We start from the raw sequence: 20,260 nt of genomic DNA, 5'->3' as shown, positions 1-20,260 counted from the left end.
GATCATTGAAATGTTATGTGTCAATAAAAATATGGTTAAAAAAAAAAAAGACGTGTCCCGTCTCCAGGTCATGTCGACGTGTTTGTGTCTCAACATATGGGTTCTGCTTTTACGGGCCCTTTGGTACCTGGTCCTGAGGGACTGTCTGGTTTGACTGGACCGAGCCTGCAAGCTAAAAAAGCTCATCCTGGCTCCATTGTTGGCCGGCCATATTGCACCGCCCACGTCAGGGACTCCGTCTCCCAGCATCCCTCGCTGATGGCGTCACCGCTGTTGGCAGAAATACTCGCTGGAGCTGGTGAGAACAAGGATGGAGGACGCTTGACGTGCTTTCGAATGGAGCCCGCCACATGCGCCACCCCTTACATTCAGCGTGGGTGGATCTGTGCGCCCCTTCTCTGCGTGGTTAAACAGGACGCTGATCAGGGGTTACAGGCTTCAGTTTTGCCGCCGCCCTCCCGCGTTCATGGTGATCCATGTGACGTCTCCACGCTCCCCAGCGGAGCGGCTGTGTCTGGAGCAGGAGATGGCCTCGCTTCTCCAGAGGCGAGCCATCTCCCCGGTTCCACTGGCCTTACTCAGTTTGCTTCCTGGTTCTGAAGAAGTCAGGGGGTCTCAAACCCATCATCGATCTCCGGGGGCTGAGCGCTCACATTGCTTGCAGGCAATTCCTGGAGTGCGTCAGACCAGGGGACTGGATGACCTCCGTGGATCTGACAGATGCCTAGTTTCACGTCCCCATCTTGCCGCGTCACAGTTTTCAGTTCGACCTCCTTCCTTTCAGTTATTCACTGGCTCCACAAACCTTTTCAAAGAGAGTGGACGCAGCGCTGGAGCCGCTCAGATGGTCAGGTAGAAGAATGCCGACTTACCTGGACGACTGGCTCATTTTGGCGACCTCGAGAGACCAAGCGCATCATCATACGGCGATTGTGCTGCATCACAATCCTGGTGCAGCCACAACAACCTGGAGCTCAACGCTCAGAAGACAGTGGAGATGGTCATAGACTTCAGGAGAGTAACAGTTTCTCCGTCCCCTCTCATGTTGGCTGGTTCACCCATTCCTATTGTGGACTCCTTCTGCTTCCTGGGAACCACCATCACTGAGGACCAATCATCAGGTCCCTCATCAGGAAGGCCCAGCAGAGAATGTTCTTTCTGAGGCAGCTACGGAAACTACGACTGCCGACGAAGTTGCTGGTGGAGTTCTACACGGCCATCATCCAGTCCATCCTCACCTCCTCTATCACTGTCTGGTACAACAGCGCCACCTCCAGGGACAAGAGCAGACTGCAGTGCATCGTAGGTTCTGCTGAGAAGGTGATGGTTGCAGCCTGCCACCTCTTCAGGACCTGTATGTCTCCAGGACCCAGAGACGTGCAGGTGGGATCAGAGCCTTCGACCCTTCTCACCCTGGACATGGACTGTTTGTTCCTCTTCCCTCTGGCAGGAGGCTACGGTCCATCCAGACCAGAACCTCCCGTCACAGGAACAGCTTCTTCCCCTCGGCCGTCACACTGTTGAATTCATGATCAGCCTTGTTGTGATTCTATTTATTTTATTTTATTAGCAGCACCTTATTTCGAAGCACTTTCCTAGTTGGAGGAAGCCCACTGACCATGGCAATACATTCTATTCTGATTCTGATCACATCGAACGCCTGGGCTTTGCCGTCCACCTCCAGAAGAGTGCGCTACCACCCAGCTCTTGCTCTCAATACCTGGGGCCCCATGACAGCTCGGCTGTCAGACCGGAGACGAGTGAAGCTGCTGCTCGCAGTCGCGGCGTCTTGACATTGAACATTGAAATAGAATAATCCATTTTTGACTCGGTTCCACGCGCTTCAGGCAGGCCCAGTTCCTACTCCCGCCGACAGGGGGAGGCAGCTGGCGCCGCTGAGCTCCTGTAGCCAGAGCTGACGCCGTCGAGGAAGAAGCTCAGCTGTTAGCGGGAGCGGTGCCACAGGTTCACAGCGCGTTTCCTGACGTCAAAGCCTTTGTTTTGACGTCATGCTTTGAAGAACAGGTCGCCGATGAGGTGAGTGAGTTTGTCGCGCACGATGAGTGAGTGATTTGGTGGATTAGTTTAAGATCTGTCGCCATGTTTGTCTGCGAAACACCGAAGCCTGAGAACTGACCGTGCAGTCCGAGCGGGGCGTCATAGTGTTCAACGTGTTTGGTCCGCATGATGCGTGCAAGATGATTGACAGTGTTCTGAGCTGAGCGTCAGCAACAACACTCCGGACCCGACCCCGGATGTCGCGTGTGTTCGGGAGAGAAGAGTCACAGTGTGTGCTGGAGGACAACGACCAGGTCAAAGGGCACCGCGGCGTGAGTGTGTTGTCATGGTAACGACGTCTTGGCGACCAGGTGAGGCGATGGCGGAGGACCCGCAGAGGAACTTCCGCTCGGCCTACTACGAGAAGGTGGGCTTCAGGGGCGTGGAGGAGAAGAAGTCTCTGGAGATCCTGCTGAAGGACAACCCTCTGGGTGAGTGGCCACGCGCCCCCGAACCCCCGCCCCCCCCGCCCGCCCCGCTCAGCCCTGTTCTGCTGGCAGATCTGGAGAAGCTGAGCACCTTCACTCAGAGGTTCCCCCTGCCCTCGGTGTACCGGATCCACGTGTGGAAGGTCCTGCTCGGTGAGTCCCGGGCCCCTGCTGCCGGCCGCCCCCTGGTGAGCCCCTGTCTCCGCCTCAGGCGTCCTGCCTCCGCACAGCGACTCGCACGCCCGGGTGGGCGGCTTCCGGCGGGAGCAGTACCAAGACGTGCTGGAGGCGCTGCAGGTGATGAGGTTCGTGCAGCCGGCCACGCCCTCCAGCCAGGTGCACCTGCGCATGTTCCAGCTAGAGAGCCAGGTGCTGCCGCGCCGCTCCGAGACCCTGCCGCCGGTGAGAGCTCCGCCGCCGCCGCCGCCGCCAGGGACGGCGCCTGACGCCATGCCGCCCTCTCCGCAGGGCACCGAGAGCCAGGACTTCCTGTCCATCTGCCGGGCCATGGAGGAGCTGGCCGACGAGCCGGTGGACTGCTACTGGCTCACCAAGGCCTTCGTCAGCCAGTTCCACAGCAAGTTCGGCGACTCGGTCCCTCACTTGGTACGCCGCTTTGGCCGCAGCGTCTCCAGTGGCTGGAGCCAGGCTGACCTGTTCTGGTGGTGGTCTGCAGCCCAAGAGTCTGGAGCACTACCTGAGTCAGGAGGAGCCCCGCCTGCTGGCCCACCTGAGGAGCTGCGGCGCGATGCCCCTGCTGCCCTACACGCTGTGGTTCCGCCGCTGCTTCGCCGGCTGCCTGCCCGAGTCCAGCCTGCAGAGGTGAGACCCGTGCGCGCGGGGGAGGGGGCAGGGGCCGGTCTGACCGGCCTGTGGTCTGCAGGGTGTGGGACAAGGTGGTGAGCGGCTCCTGCAAGGTCCTGGTGTTTGTGGCACTGGAGATCCTCCTCAGCTACAAGATCCTGCTGCTGGGCCTGGCCCGTGGAGACGCCATCGCCAGCTTCCTGCGGGAGGTGAGTCCTGGCAGCCGCCCGCCGCTGGTGCCCGCGCGCCTGACCGCCTCCCCTCCTCAGATGCCGCAGGAGAACACGGACGCCATCGTCACCAAGGCCGTGGATCTGTGGCACAAGTACTGCGGCACGCCCACGCACGCCGCCTAGCTCCCGCCCACAGCCCAGCTGACGCGCCAATAAAAGCTGACGCCGACTGAGTCTGACTCGTCTGTGGTCCCGAGTCAGCGGGGGCCGCTCTTTAATGGTGAAGACGGCGCTCGCTCACATGCTCTGCCTCTGCTGTACAAAACTTGATCGACGGCAAGAGTCGCGCGCACACACACACACACACACACACACACACACACACACACACACACACACACACACACACACGCACACGCACGCACACAGCGAGTCTAGGCTGTAAACAGAATGAGAGGTCACCGCAGTCACGGGGTCTCCACGCCCTGCCACAGAGGCCAGCGGCTGCGAGGGGCCTCTGAAGGAGCTCAGGACGTCCCGCCGTGCAGCAGCCCCCGAGGCGCCGGTTCATGGCGACGCACGGCGACTCTGAAGGCAACAGACTGTTGGCACTGTGACGAGAAGATGACGCTCTTCACTCATGAAGGACTGGAGCCTGGAGGCTGTGCTTCTGTTGGCCCGAGTCACTCGAGTCCCAGGATCCGGTCCAGAGTCGCAGAGTATAGAACGTTCAGTAGTTAAGGACGATGGAACCTGGACAGGACAGAAGACCAGACCTGGTCACTGTGTGTGTGTACGTGTATTGATATTCTTGTGGGGACCCATCTTTGACAAGACACTGATCGTAGGAGGACATTTGGTCCTCACGAGGTCAGCCAGGCGAGTGTGTGTGTGTACCTGGTCAGGTGACGACTGGACTCGTGCACTTCCATCTCTGTGCTTTTAAACTCGTTCAGCTCTTTCCTGATGGCAGCCTGGACACACACACACACACACAGAGGCAGGTCAGAGGAGGAGGGGCCAGCTGGGAGCTGTCGTCATGACGACCTTGTCGGCGGCCGTCAGCCTGGTCCAGGGCTTGTCGGCCCTGCGGTCGTAGTCCTGAGCCTCGGCCACCTCCACGTAGTCGCTGAAGCGGATCAGGATCTTGGCTTCTCTCAGCTCCTCCACCGTGGGTCGCTGGCTCAGCTGCGGTGGGGGAGGGGAGACGCAGGTCAGGCTCGCGCACATGCACGCAGGCACATGCACGCAGGCACATGCACGCAGGCACATGCACGCAGGCACAGGCACGCAGGCACATGCACGCAGGCACATGCACGCAGGCACATGCACGCAGGCACGCAGGCAGGCGCTGCCGAGGGCCTCACCTTCTTGGACAGGTGTCTCTTGATCTCTCTCTTCTCCTCCTGCTCCTCATGGTCGTTGCGAGCTTCACGCAGAGACAAGTGACGTCAGCAGCTGCCACTGCTGCAGCTGTGCTGGGGCTCACTCACGTTTGAGGATGTTCCTCTGTTCCAGCTCCTCTGCTGTCGGACGCTGACTCAGCCGCCTGAAACCAGTGGAGAGAGACGGTCAGCTGGGGGGGGGGGAGAGAAGGAGGTGAGGTGGGAGGGAGAGGAGGAAGGTGAGGAAGAGGAGGAAGGTGGTGATGAAGGGGTCCGTTTCTGTCCTTGTGGGGACCACCACCCTTTCCCCAGCCCCCCGACTGAGGCCCAGTGATTGTGGAGTCTCCGTCCTCAAAGTGAGGCTTCAGAAGCCAAATGTCCCCACGAGTCCCGGCGGAGCGGCGTCACACCCACCGTGTCAGCTTGCTGGCCGTCTGCCTCCTGGACTCCAGCCGCTCCTGGTCCGACTGCAGCTGCAGGATGTTCTTGTCCAGCAGCTCCCTCTGTGTGGGCCGGTTGCAGATCTTGATGGCCAGAGAGTCTTTCCTCAGGACCCTCAGAGCCAGAGAGTCTGAGAGGGAGAGGAGCCGCCACAGTCCTCACACACACTCGCACAGCTCTCTTCTCCTATCCTGGTGGGGACATTGGGAGGACCTCCCCTGGCCATCACCCCTTCCCCAGCCTCTCCCCCTCAACCTAACCCTCCACAACACGTGGCTCACCTGGAGCAGACGGAAAGCAAACTTCATCCTCAAATTGAGGTTTTGACCTGTGGGGACCGGCAAAAGGTCCCCACAAAGACATCCCCACCAGGATAGTCTTTCATCAAGAATTGGTCCCCACAAAGTAGGATAAACATGTGCACACTCTCTCACACACACACACACTCTCTCTCATACACACACACTCTCACACACTCTTTCTCACACACACACACACACACTCTCTCACTGACACACACACCCTCTCACACACACTCTCTCTCACACACACACTCTCTCACACACACACTCTCACACACTCTCTCACACACACTCTCACACACACTTTCTCTTTCACACAAACACACTCTCTCTCACACACACTTTCTTTCTCACACACACACTCACACACACTCTCTCTCACACACACACACTCTCTCACACACACTCTCTCACACTCTCTCTCACACAAACACACTCACACACACACACACTCTCTCACACACACACACACACACTCTCTCTCACACACTCTTTCTCACACACACACACACACACACACACTCTCACTGACACACACACCCTCTCACACACACACTCTTTCACACAAACACACTCTCACACACACTCTCTCTCTCTCACACACACACTCTCTCACACACACACACACACACTCTCTCACTCACACACACACACACTCTCACTCACACACACACCCTCTCACACACACTCTCTCTCACACACACTCTCTCACACTCTCTCTCACACAAACACACCCACACACACTCTCTCACACACACTCACACACACACACACACACTCTCACACACACACTCTCTCACACACACTCTCTCACACACACACACTCTCTCTCACACACACACTCTCTCTCACACACACACACTCTCACACACACTCTATCTCTCTCTCACACACACTCTTTCTCTCTCTCACACACACTCTTTCTCTCTCACACACACACTCTCTCTCTCACACACACTTTCTCTCTCACACACACACTCTCTCTCACACACTCTCTCACACTCTCTCTCACAAACACACTCTCTCTTTCACACACACACACTGTCATACACACTCTCTCTCTCTCACACACACTCTTTCTCTCTTTCACACACACTCTCTCTCTCACACACACTTTCTCTCACACACACACACTCTCTCTCACACACACTCTCTCACTCTCTCTCACACACACACTCTCACACACACTCTCTTACACTCTCTCTCACACACACACCCTCTCTCACACACACACTCTCTCTCTCACACACACTCTCTCTCTCACACACACTTTCTCTCACACACACACACTCTCTCTCACACACTCTCTCTCACTCTCTCTCACACACACACACTCTCACACACTCTCTTACACTCTCTCTCACACACACACCCTCTCTCACACACACACTCTCTCTCACACACTCTCGCTCACACACACTCTCTCTCACACACACTTTCTCTCACACACACACACTCTCTCACACTCTCACTCACACACGCACCCTCTCACACACACCCTCTCTCACACACACTCTCTCACAAACACACTCTCTCACACACTCTCTCTCACACACACTCTCTCTCACACACACACTCTCTCACACACTTTCTCTCTCAGGTGACTGTCCTACTTGTCAGAAGACTGTCATCCTCTTCCTCCTCCTCTTCCTCCTCGTCCTCCTCCTCCTCCCCCGGCAGCTCCTCATCGTCGGCCTCGTCGGGCAGGTTCTCTTTGTCGTCCCCGCTGCCGCTCGTGGGCATCCCGGAGCTGAGGTAAGAGGTCAGAGGTCAGGGGGGTCCGAGGCGCTGCCTCCGACGCCTCACCTCTCCCAGCGCTGCATGGTCAGCGCCAGCGTCTTGTTGAGCTCCTCGATGATGCGGCTGGGCGGGTGCAGGGGGGCGTGGCCTGCCAGGGGGGCGTGGCACTTGTGGAAGATGAGTGGCGAGGGCTCCAGGCTGCAGGCGGGCACCGACATCAGGAGCTTCTTTGGAGGTAGAGGAGGCGACAACTTCACGCAGGGCAGCCTGGCTGGGGCGCCATCTGCAGGCGGGAGGACAGCCACGCCTCGCAGCTCTGACGGGGCCTGGCTCCGGAACCCTGCGCTGACCTCTGACCCTCCCCAGAGTGAGCACCGGTCCAATCCCCATCCCTGACCTGAGGGCGGGACCTACCTGAGACGTGATTGGTCAGTCTGCCCAAGGGCTTTGGCGGGAGAGCGGGCGGCTGCTTGCTCCTGGACGGAGACTCGGGGCCCTTCATGGCGGCAGGGGCGGGGCTGGACTCCCCAGCGGGTTGGAAGTCCATAGGGCCTGAGAGAACCCCCCCCCCCAGCAGTCAGGTGTGTGGCCGGCAGGGCTGAGACACTCACTCACACGCACCTGCGGCGGCGGCGGTCCGGCCACAGGGCCTGCGCTCCTCCGGCTCCGGCCGGTCCTGCGAGGACTCCGGCGCCGGGGCCGACCTCTCACCTGTCTCGAAGACCTCGTGCAGGACCCCCTTCCTGATGAGCTCCTGGCGGCTCAGGCGGGTGGACATCTTCCTCTCCAGCACTGAGGGGTGAGAGAGAGGGCGGCGTCACTCCGGCGGCGCGGGAAGCTCGCCCGCGCGCTCACCTGCGGACGTCTGCTTGAAGGCGTCGCTCTTCTTCTTCCTCCACTTCCAGGGCTTGAAGAGGCGGCCCAGGCTGGCCAGTCTGCTGCGGCGCCTGATGGGGGGGGTGTGGCTTCCCGGGACCAGCGAGTCCGAGCGCAGCGCCGCCAGACGCTCCACCTCCCCGGCTGCAGAGAGCGAGCGCAGCGTCAGGGTCGCGTGACGCCCGCTGTGGGCGAGAGTCGCCCAGACGTCACCATGGCAACAGCGGAAGCCGCAGTCCACCGATGTGACCCAGCGGAACCGTGGCGCGTGCACCGGTCACGTCACCACGACCCCCATCCTCACCCTCGTCCCCGTCGCCATCGTCCCCGTACCTGTCTCCAGGTGCAGCGAGATCCGAGCCTCGGTGATGTACGGCGTGTCGCTTTTGGACCGAACCCTCCGGATGGGTCTGCGGTCCGCCACGTCCTCCTCCGGATCCGGGGCCGCCGCCATCTTCGGCCGGAACCGGCGGGTCAGCGAGCGAGACGGAACCGCAGCAGCGAGGCTCCAGCCCGGAGAGACGGGGGAGGGAGGGGAGCGGGGGCGGTGACGTCACGTCCGGTCATTCGCTCTGCCGTTCGACGCCAGTGTAGCGGCGTTTGATTCCATGGTTTACGCGTATTTCCATGGGAACACGTGTTCGACGCTTTCATTGAAGCGTCGCTGAAATGTGTTCCGAAGGAGCCAGGGTCCCTGAGCGCAGCGCGACGTCACGACTGAACGTCAGACGGATGAGTTTGCTCGCTCAAGTGGAACAGACGCCTGAAGAAGGAGCCCGAGTAGTCACGGTATAAACATTCACTGCTTCTTCCTGCATGAGACGCGATGGCTTCAGATCCGGACCTCTCCACCTCCCAGGACCCGCGTCTGGTCAGAGCCTCTGATGACGTGCCCACGTGCCACTAACCTCCCTGTTGCCTTCATTGCGTCCATGGTGATGTCCACAGAGTACCTGAGGAACTCGGCTCTGGTCTTGGGCTCTGGAGCGATGTTGGTCCAGGAGTCTCTCAGAAGGTCCTGGAGTCGGGCTCTGCTGGCGAACACGGCTGCTGCCACGTCCTCGTAGCAGACCTGAGGACGGACGTGGGTCCTGGAGGAGAGCATGTCTTCACTGACCTCTGACAGTGAGGACAAGTTCTGGAGAAAGACTGAGTGACTGTCGGTGAGTGACAGCTGCTGCCGCTCAGCAGCTTTCTTCTTCAGCTCAGTGATCTCCTGCTCCAGCTGCTGCTGAAGTCCTTGGACTCGACCTGCTTCTCTCTTCTGCAGGCATCTGATCAGCAGCTCCTCGTCAGACCTCATTCTCTGGAGATTCTGGATCAGCTGGTTGAGTGTCGCCTGACTGTCCTCCACTGCTTTATCAGCAGAGACTGTGATGTTCTTCTCCTCCCGCTGAAGGAGCTTCACCTCTCAATCGGAGGACAAGTTCTGGAGCTGATTACGTAGAAGACGTTTCAAGTCACCTTCAGTGTGTTTCCTGACTTCATGTTCGTCGTGTGTCGTGAGCTGAAGCTAACAAGCTAACGGCCCTGCTGATGCGTCCAGCTCTGATGGCGGTTGGCTGGATCACGAGGCGCAAGATGCAGTCACAATCTCCGGACCATGGCTGGGTGGGACGCTGAAGAGCAACAGCCCGAGGGAGGTGGGGCTCAGTCATAAACACACTGTCCGTCGGCGTCGCTTCTGTCTGCCAAAGTTGTGTGACATTCTGTATAAACTCTAGAAGAAATGTGCCATGCAAAATAAAAAGTAGGATGTCAAAATAATTGATTCATGTTGGAATACTGGATATTTGCTTTTTAGGTGGCAGAATATTGGACCAAGTCAGAGAGGCTGGATGGAGATGGTTTGGACATGTACAGAGGAGAGAGAGAGAGAGCCAGTACATTGGTAGATGAAGATGCTGAGATGTTGGAACTGGCAGGCAGAAGGTGGAGAGGAAGGCCACAGAGGAGATGGATGGAGGTGGTGAAGGAGGACATGAGGTTTGGAGGTTTGAGAGAAGAGGAAGCAGAGGACAGATGGAGGAAGATGATCCGCTGTGGCCAACTCTGAAGAGAGATGTCCACAGAGAAGGAAGAAGAATGATGAGGCATTTTATCCTCACTTGTTAAATTGTCTTGTTTTTATTCTGAGAACAAGTATTGGGTTGTCAAGTTTCTGTGTTTCGTCCAGAGCTGCAGGTAAAGAGTCTAAAAGACAGTTTTCCTTGATGCAAACTTGCCCCAGTCACGGATGACTGAGACTGAAATAAGACTGAAGTGCTCAAACTTTCATCCGTCTGCAACAAAACTGGACTCAAACAAATGTGGAAGTAAGGCTAAAGCTGAAAGGGCTGCAGTTCAATCCTGTGGTGAAAGGGCACAGAGGCGCCAGGAGAGCATCACCAGCACACACTTGCTCAGGACATGAGAATGCAGTCATCCTGTCCATGTGCTGCTTTGGTCACAGGCTAATGCATGGTGGAGACGCGTCTGGGGGGTCGACAACACCTTCGACTGCACTTGCTTTCACCTCCCATAATACAGCATCAGAGGCATGAACAGCACATCCATGGACGTTGACACAAGCTTTAGACACGTGCGGCATGAAAGTGGGTTTGGGCTCTCTGCTGACCCGGTCAGGACGGCTCCAGAACACTGAACGTTGTGAACCGAGGGAGGAAGGAAACTGCTCCTCTGGCTGGTCAATCTGCCTCTCAGTCGAGCGATTAGATGGGATGAGGTGAGAGGACCAAAGTGGCCACTGACTTTATTTTTATTCTCCAGGTTTTCTTTCAGCTGCTGGTGATTGACATCTGGGAGCCTCCCCATGGTTGCAGTTGTGCGTACAGTGTGACGGAGCGTTTGGAGTGAGGCGGCCATTTTACTGACTTTCATTTGCTGTAGCTTTGAAATGATGAGGATTGATTCTGAATATTAAACATTCTGTTTGGACATGAAGACTCGGTGATAGCACAACTATTCAGTGATTCATCGATAGGTCCCGAATTCTCTTCGAAAAGATTGTTGCGTTTTCTGCTTGTGAACCACTTATTCCTTGACTCTCCATCATCATCAGTAAAATGTTCTGGTCGTCCATAAAAGAGTAATACAACACTCGTTCTTTGTATTTTCCCTTTTATTCTCCGTATCAAACTCCTCTTGCCGTTTTCTCGTTCGGTTCTCAACAACAACCCACGTGCTGAGTAGAAACGTATATCTGAAAAGTAAATCATAAGAAAAAAACAGGAAGAGATGTGCATGTCCGGTGAGTTGCTTCACAATAAAAGTAAACAACATCACATCAACAGGAATATACATCATAACAAAATATGCTGTGAGAACTCATAATCCAACAAAGATCCTTTGTTTTATATTTCAAATGGACTTTGGAGAGCTGTTGACACATTTTTCCAAAAGCAAAGTCATGAAAGTAGCGAGAGCCGGCCACCTGAATGTGAGTATCTTCTTGCTTTGTTTTGCTGCGGATGAGGCTCCTCCTCTCACCTCTCCAAAGACCTCGCACGGGTGAGGGTCTGACTCGGGGCGCCACGCCCTGCGTCCTCCTCCACAGAAGGGGGTCAGATCCCGGGGTCAGCTCGGTCGCTGAGCGGGATCTGGCGCCACCTGGTGGCGCAGCTCTGCCGCACACACGCCTTTTGTCTCCCGAAGACGGTGCGCAGTGCCGCCTGTACTGAGGACGGTCCGACGCTCGGTGAAGGCCCGCGCGGTCGAAGGTTCCGGGGGACACAAAGAGGAGCCGTGTGGGCCGCAGAGGCCGGTGCCGCCGCGGACCGTCCAATCACAGGGGCTCGTGTGAGCGGCGGAGGGCGGGGTCTGTTCGGATTCAGTCCCGGCCACAGACCGCGCCGCGCGCCTCCTGGCTGACGCGGACCCCCTGATGCAGACCTGCGGTCCGCTCAGCGATGAGCCCCCGCCTGGATCGATAGCGCGCGCAGGCCCGGAGCAGCCCGCCGCCCTCGCATGGACCCCGCATGACGCCCGGAGAGCCCCCGCCATGTGGAGCCCCGCGCGGTGATTCCTGCTCGCACTCCGCTTCGCTCGCGCGCCGCTTTTGTTGGGAGGCTTGATCCGCGCCCCCGATCCGCCTTTGTGTCCGGAGCGGGATGGCGGCCGGCCGGCCGGAGCCTCGGGGCCGCCAGCCGGAGAACGGCTTCACCCCGCTGGAGCAGCCGGCTCCCCGCCTGCTGCCGCACATCGACGGCTCGGTTCTGCCGGCCCTGGGGGGGTTCGGGAGGTACCAGAAGCAGCTGGTGCTCCTGACCTGGATCCCCGCTTTGTTCATCGGCTTCAGCCAGTTCTCGGATTATTTCCTGCTGGCGCAACCCAACGGAACCTGCCTGGTGCCGCTGAGCAACGACAGCAACTGGAGCGGAGCGACGCCGCTGCCGGTCAACGGTTCGGCGGACGGGTTCGGCGACTCGGGCGGGCTCATGTGCGCGTGTAAGGAGTGGAGGCTGGAGCTGCTGACGGGACTGAGCCAGAACGTGGTTACCAAGGTAACACCTCGTCCTCATCTTCATCATCATCATCATCATCATCTGTGTGTCATCCGTTCTGGAGCTGAGTGACAGTTTACCCACTGACCTCAATCCGCGCGCGTGTTGCTGCTGAAGAGGGATTCAGGTTCAACTGTGAGTTGAGTCGCAGTTCCAATCACGCGATGACTCTGTTTTGGTCCCAGAGCCTGGTGATGCCCAGGTTTGTCTGTAGGAAGCAGGCGCCGAGGTGGACACAAGCAGAGCCAGTGGCCGACTGTGGCCTGTCGTGTTGCTGCGTCTGACGTGGGACGTGGTTGAAGCGGCCAGACGAGAAGCAGCGAGGGCTCTGACCCGCTCGCCGCTGCGGTCTGCAGCCTTCTGTCAACTCCAGTTCCGTTACTTCCTGTCGGCTCCGTCGCCGACGGAACCAGTCAGAGACGAGAGAAGACGACGCCTTCAGATGCTGCAGGATGTTTGTAATCATGACATCACATTTGTCAAAGGCCGATGAGCCGCGATGAGTGCTGTCCGGCTAAAGTGCAGGACGTCAAAGCCCTGTCACGTGTCGCTCGGTCACCACTCTGGCTGAGGAACGTCAGCGGACCGAGACGTCTCAGCCTTCTATGACTGGGAGTCCTTGTTCTTACCTTGTCTCACGAACTCAGAAGCACTTCGGACCGAAGACACGCCGGTTCACCTCCGCTGTCCACGGCCCGCTGCGGTGTGGTCTGCGAGTGGATCCAGCACGACGCCGTCGATCTGTGGTGTCAAAGACTCTCAGGAGAAGAGAGACACGTGGAGAAAGGAAGCTCTTCAGAGATGTAAAGTCACAAAGGAACCGAAGCAGCGGAGACTCACCGTCTGCTCTGGCTCAGACTCGTCGACAAGTCAACGCTAAAAACAGCGACGCAGAGAATACGGTGGTTAAAAAAGTCAACTTCTGATGAGAAGCACTGGCAGGCGACTAAAGAGCGTCACGCAGCGACAGAGGGTGGGCCGCGGACACGGGCACCTGAAGAGGACGCTCCCGCCTGTCTCCATGAGGCAGCCGCGGCTTCTGCTAGCAGGCCCTTGGTGTTAGCAAACCAGCTGGACTGGACATGGCGAGTCATGTGACGCTTGCTGACGCTGGCTTCTCTCTTTCAGTGGAACCTGGTGTGCGACTCGGCCTGGAAAGTTCACATCGCCAAGTTCTCGCTGCTGGTGGGCTCCATATTCGGCTACCTGGTGATGGGTGTCATGGCCGACTGGTAAGCTCGGATCTTGTCGTGGTCAAAGCCCACACAGGGGCGGTGTCGTGTGACCTGAGCCTTCTGTGCTCTGGACTGGGCTCAGCACCAGTGGCTAGTCATTCAGACGCTCGGACGAGAGCTAGCGGCGCGAACAGAGGAGGAGGGATGGAATTAGAAACTGCCAAACCAGGTCGGCAGTGTAGCTTGCTGGAGGCAAGGGAAACCCTTTCTGGGGTGACCCGGGCTGCTGGGGCTCCCTTCTCTGAGCTGGGCTCCTCCTGTCTCCCAAGGTTCGGCCGTCAGCCGGTGCTGATCCTGTCCGTCTTCTTCATGCTGGTGTTTGGCCTCAGCGTCGCCTTCTCCGCCAACGTCACCGTCTTCAGCACCCTGCGCTTCTTCGAGGGCTTCTGCCTGGCGGGCCTCGCACTGGCCCTCTACGTGCTGCGTGAGTACCGGCCCCTGCATGCTCCGCTCCGATTTCCTCCCCCAAGTCACAAACCTGCCGCCGTGAATCGATGCTGTCTGTGACCTTCACTCTGGAGCGACTCGGTCCGTCACCTGCTCCGCAGACCTCCCCTCATCACTCGCTCCAAACAAGAACCAAATACCTGCGCCGGTCACGCGCCCGCGGCCACGCCACTGGCCTGCTGCGTCACGGGTCTTTCTACATCCACCGCACTCCTTCATTATTCACACGGATCCTCGGCAGCTGTGCCATCCGGCGGGATGTTTGTGGGTCAGAGGTCAGACCCGACAGCGACGCCGGGATTAAGACAAATGATGGGCAGAGAGGCGTTTTGGGGGATTAGGACTCTGACTGATAAGTGGGATGAAGCTGCGGCGGAGAGGGAGCAGTTCTGATCTGTCACCCGAGGGTCCGCTCTGGAAAGTGGGTCAGCAGAGTGAGGGAATCTGGGCCGCCGCCGCCGCTGCAGAGGCTGCTGACGAGGAGCATCAGCAGGAAAACAGCTGAGATCTGGGTCTGACCCGCCTCCTGCAGCGGGAACAAAAGCCCACCGTGCCAGTCGGCTGGGGATGGGGGCGGCGGGGGGGGGGGGCATCTGCTCACAAGAGAGCAGTGTGTGTCAGGGGAGGGGCGGCTCCGAGTCACTGAGATAATCGACACAAGAGAAAGCATTTGAGCTGGAACAAAGGTCTGAGTGTGTGTGTGTGTGTGTGTGTGCAGCACAGTCACCCTCCACAGAGAGGAGCGCGGTGTCAGCTGGTACTGAGTGTGTGTCTTCTTCTCCCCACTTCTCAGTTGGAGGGTTCAACCTTCTAAATAAGTGGGTGTCAGTCTGGTTCAGGTGGAGCGGCTGCCTGGACCCGGGCTCTGACCAACCTGATGGGTCCCGGGAGTCCAGTCAGCCGGTTCCACGCAGAGTCGCTCCTGCTGGTCATGTCACCATCGTCTGGAGACGTTCGGTGCCGACAGACTCGCGTGGCTCTCCCCCTCTCTTTCCTCACATCCTCCTCCTCCTCCTCCTCCTCTCGTCTGTATTCTGCTCCAGTGTCACCTTCACCTGTCTCTTTCTGTCCGCTGCTGAGCGGGCAGCGACCAGCAGAGGGCGCCCCAGTGACGGCGGCTGTGTTGCAGGGGTGGAGCTGTGCCTCCCCGCCTGGCGCTTCTCCATGACCATGGTGTCCAGCTTCCTGATGGTGGCGGGGCAGCTGCTGATGCCGGGGCTGGCCGCGCTCTGCCGCCACTGGCCGGGGCGGGAGGACTGGCAGCTGCTGCAGATGCTCATCATCAGCCCCTTCGTGCTGGTGCTGCCCTACGTCTGGTGAGACTCGTCCGCTCTCATGCCGCCGCCGCCGCTGCAGCGGCCCTGACCCGAGCGTCTCTCCGCAGGATCTTCCCCGAGTCGCTGCGCTGGCTGCTCGCCACGCAGCACTACAAGCGCTGCAAGCCCATGATGCTGCGGATCGCCCGCCAGAACCAGGTGGACGCGAGATCGGAGGCCAGCGGCGTGCTGACGGGTGAGCGCTCCGGCTGGTGGCCCCGCCCCCTGACCTGACCTCTGGACCCTCCCTCTCCCCCGCAGAGCTGGAGCAGGAGCTGCACAAGACGCCGCAGCGCACCTGCGTGGTGAGGATGATGAGCACGCGCAACCTGTGGAAGAACATCGTGGTTCTGTGCGTCAACTCGTAAGTCCCGCCCGCCGCCGTGGCCCCGCCCCGTCTCACACCTGCATCACATGACCGGCCCTCTGTCCGCAGCCTGACCGGGTACGGGATCCACCACTGCTTCGCCCGCAGCATGCTGGACCCCGAGGCTCAGCCCACGGCGCCGTGCCACGCCGACTACTACACCGTGGCCGGCATCGCGGTGGCCACCTGCCTGGCGCTCTGCCCCATGGTGGCTCTGATGGGCCGCCGCGGTGGTCTGCTCACCTTCATGATCATCACGGCGCTGGCGTCGCTGCTGCAGCTGGGCCTGCTCAACCGTGAGTGAGCCTGGCTCCTCCGTCACGTGGCACACTGACTCTCTCTCTCTCTCCCCCCCGCAGTGATCGGGAAGTACAGCCTGCGGCACGACACCGGTAACGCCTGCCGCGCCGCCCCGGTCCGGCCCGAACACCTCTGACTCACGTCTCCTTGCTCCCGACAGTTCTGCGAGAGTCGCTCAACAGGAAGTTCTCGGTGGCCTTCTCCATCATCGGCATGTTCTCCTCGCACGCGGTCAGCACGCTCAGCATCTTCTTCTGCGCCGAGATCACGCCCACTGTCATCAGGTGAGTCACGCGACCGGCCGCTCCTCAGACCCCCGTCTCACACGCGTGCCTCCCTCTGCAGGGGCGGCGGCCTGGGCCTGGTCCTGGCCAGCGCCGGCTTCGGGATGCTGACGGCGCCCATCATGGAGCTGCACAACCAGAAGGGCTACTTCCTGCACCACGTGATCTTCGCCTGCTGCACGCTGCTCTGCATCATCTGCCTGCTGCTGCTGCCGGAGCCGCGCGGGCAGCCGCTGCCCGAGTCCCTGGCTGACGGCGAGACCTTCACCCGCCAGACGCTGCTGCACCCGGGGGAACAGCACCTCCTGCTGGCCAAGAGCGACAGGGACTACTCTCGCGTCCACGACACGCCACTGCACCTCTCCGCCACGGGCGGCGCCACAGTGGCGGCGGCCACCGCTCTGGCGGCGGTGCCGGCCTCCTACTCGCTGGCGACCGGCGGGGAGATCATCGGGAATCGAACCCTTGTCAACGGACTGTGAAAACTGTGGGGGGGGAGGAGGGGAGAGTCGGCCAAGTGGAACCGGAGCGAGTCCGGTGATGAAGCCGTCAAGAGGCCGGCACCTCGCGGCCGACAAGTGGGTTTGTACGTTGAATTGTCGCTCCGGGAGTCGGGCGCTTTCCCAAGTGTTCACCAGCAGCGCGAGGATGGGCTCGGTCCGGACAAACACCAGCAAGCGTCATGAGCCGCACTCAGAGTTGATGGTTAAATCCTCAGCTTCGAGCTAAACTTCACAGTGGGAACCAAGCGTTAGCGTAGCCGAAGACCGTAGAGTCCCGAAGGACTTGCCCCCTGCTGGCCGGCCGAGGGACTGCGCCATGACTCCCCACTAACAGGGACCTGTGGGTGGACCCAGGAATGAGCTGAAGAGGCCGGGTGGCCCCCTGCTGGCCAGGTGCAGCTCTGCAACACCAGCCTTCGGGACGTCGTCCACCCTCGGACACAGACATCTGCGTGTCATCGGCACAAGCACCGCCCCCGATGGGTTGTCGACTGGTTCTGGAGGATCCGGCCCCGAAGGGACCACAGAACTCCACCGGCATCCCAAACTTTCTTTTGCACTAAACGTTGCACACGTCTTTGTGACTTTAGCCGTCGCGCCGAGCCGCGGCGGCGGCTGCCGTTTGCGGGTGAATGATGGTGGTCTGAGACGACCGGAGACCCTGGCAGTCCCCAGCACATGTCGAGAGTCCAGCGGGCCGAAGACGCGTCACTGACTCGCACCGCGGTCGTGATGTTTCCTGCAGCTCTGGGCTGAAAGCACAAGGTTCCTTTCCTCTCCTCGTGTTCGTGACGGTCAACTAGAGGAGTCCAGCTCCAGCTGAGCCAGACGGCTGGTGGCTCCGGGTCCCGTCCGGTCGGTGGCTCCAGACCTCCAGAGAAAAAGTGGGTCCTGCAGCCCGTCCCACTCCAGGTCCCTGCACATCTGTAGCACGTTTGGATCTGCACTCGTCTGCTCGGGTCTGAGCCCCACCACCAATTGTTATTTCTTTAATAGCAAACCTTTGTACAACGAGCAGCTGCAGCGAGTTTTGATAATAAACGCCTATTTCTTCTGGCCTCAGAAGTGCTGCGGGTGGAGCTGCAGCTCCCGCTTGATGCGCTCCTCCACCAGCAGAGCGAAGCTGGGGTCCGTGAGCGGCAGACTGTGGCTGACGAACACCTGCTTCCCAGTCTTCCTGGCTGCAGACAGACGGCGCCACCAGCAGGTCAGACGCACCGCGTGACAAGAGAGAAGAGAGGGGAGAGAGAGAGAGAGAGCGGCGCTCACCCAGTCGCTGGGCCAGAGAGGTGGGGCCGGTGTCGGACGGGTCTCCCAGAACCAGCGTGGACAACGGGCTCGAGTCCTGGGGAGGAGACACCAGAGCAGGCGTTTAAAACAAGCACCGAGGTGCGGCCCGCACGAGCCCAAGTCCCGCGTCCTGTTCTCTTCTTCCTGGATTAGACTCCTTCAGAAGTGTACAGTGCGTGTCAGAAGCCGCTTTGTTGCCATGGTCAGTGAGGACCCCAGCAACGTGCAGCCATGAAGAACAACAACACAGCAGCAATAACAAATGACATGAACAGAATAGACGTCAGTGATAAACACACGGTCTGATCACCAATCCCTCAGTCTGACGGCGGGGGGACAGAAACCATCCGGGATCTTTGACTAAACATCAAGTCATGTGCGACTTGTGTTCGTGGCCCGATGACGCTCCTCTCCACTCGAGGTTTCATTCACGGACGTTTCATTGAAGCACCCTTCTCTTCGGCTGGGCTTCAGGATGTATTGAACCCGACCCTGACCAGGGCGCGACTCGGACCCGAGGCCGCGGGCGGACCTCCAGCTCCGGGCTCGCGTCAGAAGCACGTGACGAGTGGCGCTTCAGCGCCGCCACTGCCGCGCTGACTCGGAGATTTTCACTCACAAACTTGCCGCTCATCGACACCGCCAGGTTGCTCAGAACCGGACTGGAACCGAGCCAGAGGAAGAAGCCGCCGCTCAGCCTCATGACGTGGAAATGGACCGTCTGCTCCAGAATCTTTTCCGAGAAGTTGTAGACGGAGATGGCGTCGTTTTCGTCCATGACCGCGACGACGACTGGGTCCGGACGCGCGGAACTGGCCCGGTACCGCGGAACCTCCAGACAGGGCTCGGTACCAACGCGCGCCCAGAGAAACTGCGCCGACACACGTCAACACAGCGGCAACTTCCGCGTTTAGAGGAAGCAGCGCAGCAGACTGAAGCAATCGACCATCGAAAGTCGACGCCGGTCCGAAGATCGTCCAACTCGAGAGACGAGCGAGTCGGAACTGAAGCATTTTTATTGTCACGAACACGTCCACTACATCCACAGACGGACCACACGGAGCATAGACATGTGCAGGTGAACAACAGGGAACGCATGAATCAAAGTCGTCACAAACAAAACAAGCCGAATATAGCTAAACATGTATCACTCATGAGACCTATTGGAACGCTCTGGGTTTATGTCCATGCTGTTCCTTTAAGGGTTCAGCGGGGGTGGAGCGAGGGGCTGCGCTGCAGGGTGTCACTGCCCTATGCCACTGTCTCACTGCCCTATTTGCTTCTTTATCCTGTTTTGCGTCCAGGGCTCAGGCTTATGACGCCATTTCCTGTCCGCATGCGCACATGGGTGCAGCTGCTTGACATAAATTAGAATCAAATGAGCACCGTCATTAGGCCACGCCTCACTACACGCTCGTATTTCATCAAGAGAAGCAGAATTTGAATTACTAAAGTACTACGCCCACGTATTTTAACCTTATTATATATATATATATATCACTACATTTGACTTGTATTCAACAATTCGGATATTTTAACAAGATTTCAGATGAAATAATTGGATCTTTCTGTGCAATTTGCACGCAGTTTTCTATCTTGCCTACGAGGTCTCAGTTCATATGAGTATATACTCAGTAAATGACGTCTTGAAACACCCATGTGCGCATGCGGACAGGAAATGACGTCATAAGCCTGAGCCCTGGAAGCAAAACGGGACGAGGAAGCAAATAGGGCAGTGACAGAGGGCAGAGGTTCCGATGAGACTGACCCACAGAGTTTCACGGAGTTGAAAAGAAGATGGTCAACTAC

At 58.7% G+C, this 20,260-nt stretch overlaps 4 protein-coding genes across 6 annotated transcripts in view; 2 read left to right on the top strand and 2 right to left on the bottom strand.

Moving 5' to 3' along the window:
• Nucleotides 1-1,893: 1,893 nt before the first annotated feature.
• tbc1d7 (TBC1 domain family, member 7) lies at nt 1,894-3,723 on the top strand. 2 transcript variants are annotated; one of them, XM_053850455.1, is made up of 8 exons: nt 1,894-2,037; nt 2,370-2,489; nt 2,559-2,639; nt 2,698-2,888; nt 2,955-3,092; nt 3,163-3,308; nt 3,370-3,499; nt 3,560-3,723. In XM_053850455.1, the coding sequence occupies exons 2-8, from the start codon at nt 2,378-2,380 to the stop codon at nt 3,644-3,646; spliced, it is 885 nt and encodes a 294-aa protein (XP_053706430.1). In that variant the 5' UTR covers nt 1,894-2,037; nt 2,370-2,377; the 3' UTR covers nt 3,647-3,723. The 2 variants fall into 2 exon arrangements, with proteins under 2 accessions (XP_053706430.1, XP_053706420.1); XM_053850445.1 differs by having other exon boundaries at nt 1,896-2,489.
• Nucleotides 3,089-8,854, bottom strand: LOC128750149 (phosphatase and actin regulator 1-like). Its single transcript, XM_053850434.1, has 12 exons — nt 8,541-8,854; nt 8,187-8,351; nt 7,953-8,123; nt 7,746-7,883; nt 7,398-7,683; nt 7,205-7,341; nt 5,263-5,419; nt 4,957-5,012; nt 4,831-4,892; nt 4,511-4,651; nt 4,361-4,437; nt 3,089-4,216 (listed from the first exon to the last, which is right to left on the bottom strand). The coding sequence occupies exons 1-12, from the start codon at nt 8,659-8,661 to the stop codon at nt 4,201-4,203; spliced, it is 1,527 nt and encodes a 508-aa protein (XP_053706409.1). The 5' UTR covers nt 8,662-8,854; the 3' UTR covers nt 3,089-4,200.
• Nucleotides 8,855-11,835: 2,981 nt separating this feature from the next.
• Nucleotides 11,836-20,260, top strand: part of LOC128755516 (solute carrier family 22 member 23) — a 10,083-nt gene continuing 1,658 nt past the window's right edge. The window contains exons 1-10 of one of the 2 annotated variants that reach the window (XR_008414136.1): nt 11,836-12,709; nt 13,838-13,941; nt 14,214-14,368; nt 15,521-15,707; nt 15,776-15,903; nt 15,969-16,071; nt 16,144-16,370; nt 16,434-16,466; nt 16,535-16,658; nt 16,720-19,529. Coding sequence is in view for 1 of the 2 variants with exons in the window: in XM_053859177.1 (XP_053715152.1) it covers nt 12,317-12,709; nt 13,838-13,941; nt 14,214-14,368; nt 15,521-15,707; nt 15,776-15,903; nt 15,969-16,071; nt 16,144-16,370; nt 16,434-16,466; nt 16,535-16,658; nt 16,720-17,140 (1,875 nt within the window). In the remaining variant the exon portion in view is untranslated. Of the gene's footprint in view, nt 12,710-13,837; nt 13,942-14,213; nt 14,369-15,520; nt 15,708-15,775; nt 15,904-15,968; nt 16,072-16,143; nt 16,371-16,433; nt 16,467-16,534; nt 16,659-16,719; nt 19,728-20,260 lie in introns of those variants that run through there. The other variant, XM_053859177.1, reaches the window with a different exon arrangement.
• On the bottom strand, nt 16,846-19,437 carry psmg4 (proteasome (prosome, macropain) assembly chaperone 4). The gene is made up of 3 exons (XM_053859196.1): nt 19,071-19,437; nt 18,431-18,506; nt 16,846-18,342 (listed from the first exon to the last, which is right to left on the bottom strand). The coding sequence occupies exons 1-3, from the start codon at nt 19,227-19,229 to the stop codon at nt 18,221-18,223; spliced, it is 357 nt and encodes a 118-aa protein (XP_053715171.1). The 5' UTR covers nt 19,230-19,437; the 3' UTR covers nt 16,846-18,220.

The sequence above is a fragment of the Synchiropus splendidus genome, chromosome 1, assembly GCF_027744825.2.
Source record: "Synchiropus splendidus isolate RoL2022-P1 chromosome 1, RoL_Sspl_1.0, whole genome shotgun sequence".
In the NCBI taxonomy this organism is placed as follows: Eukaryota; Metazoa; Chordata; class Actinopteri; order Syngnathiformes; family Callionymidae; genus Synchiropus; species Synchiropus splendidus.
Note: the sequence above shows the minus strand (reverse complement) of the source record. Positions and strands in the feature narration are given on the sequence as shown.

Coding starts and splice junctions, on each gene's coding strand:
- tbc1d7 (XM_053850445.1), top strand. CDS start 2,345: ATGGTAACGACGTCTTGGCGACCAGGTGAGGCGATGGCGGAGGACCCG. Junction 3,093..3,162: donor GCGACTCGGTCCCTCACTTG/GTACGCCGCTTT, acceptor GGTGGTCTGCAG/CCCAAGAGTCTGGAGCACTA. Junction 3,500..3,559: donor TCGCCAGCTTCCTGCGGGAG/GTGAGTCCTGGC, acceptor TCCCCTCCTCAG/ATGCCGCAGGAGAACACGGA.
- LOC128750149 (XM_053850434.1), bottom strand. CDS start 8,661: ATGGCGGCGGCCCCGGATCCGGAGGAGGACGTGGCGGACCGCAGACCC. Junction 8,124..8,186: donor CTTCAAGCAGACGTCCGCAG/GTGAGCGCGCGG, acceptor CTCACCCCTCAG/TGCTGGAGAGGAAGATGTCC. Junction 4,652..4,830: donor AGAGACACCTGTCCAAGAAG/GTGAGGCCCTCG, acceptor CCCCCACCGCAG/CTGAGCCAGCGACCCACGGT.
- psmg4 (XM_053859196.1), bottom strand. CDS start 19,229: ATGGACGAAAACGACGCCATCTCCGTCTACAACTTCTCGGAAAAGATT. Junction 18,507..19,070: donor TGTCGATGAGCGGCAAGTTT/GTGAGTGAAAAT, acceptor TCTCCTCCCCAG/GACTCGAGCCCGTTGTCCAC. Junction 18,343..18,430: donor CTCTCTGGCCCAGCGACTGG/GTGAGCGCCGCT, acceptor GTCTGTCTGCAG/CCAGGAAGACTGGGAAGCAG.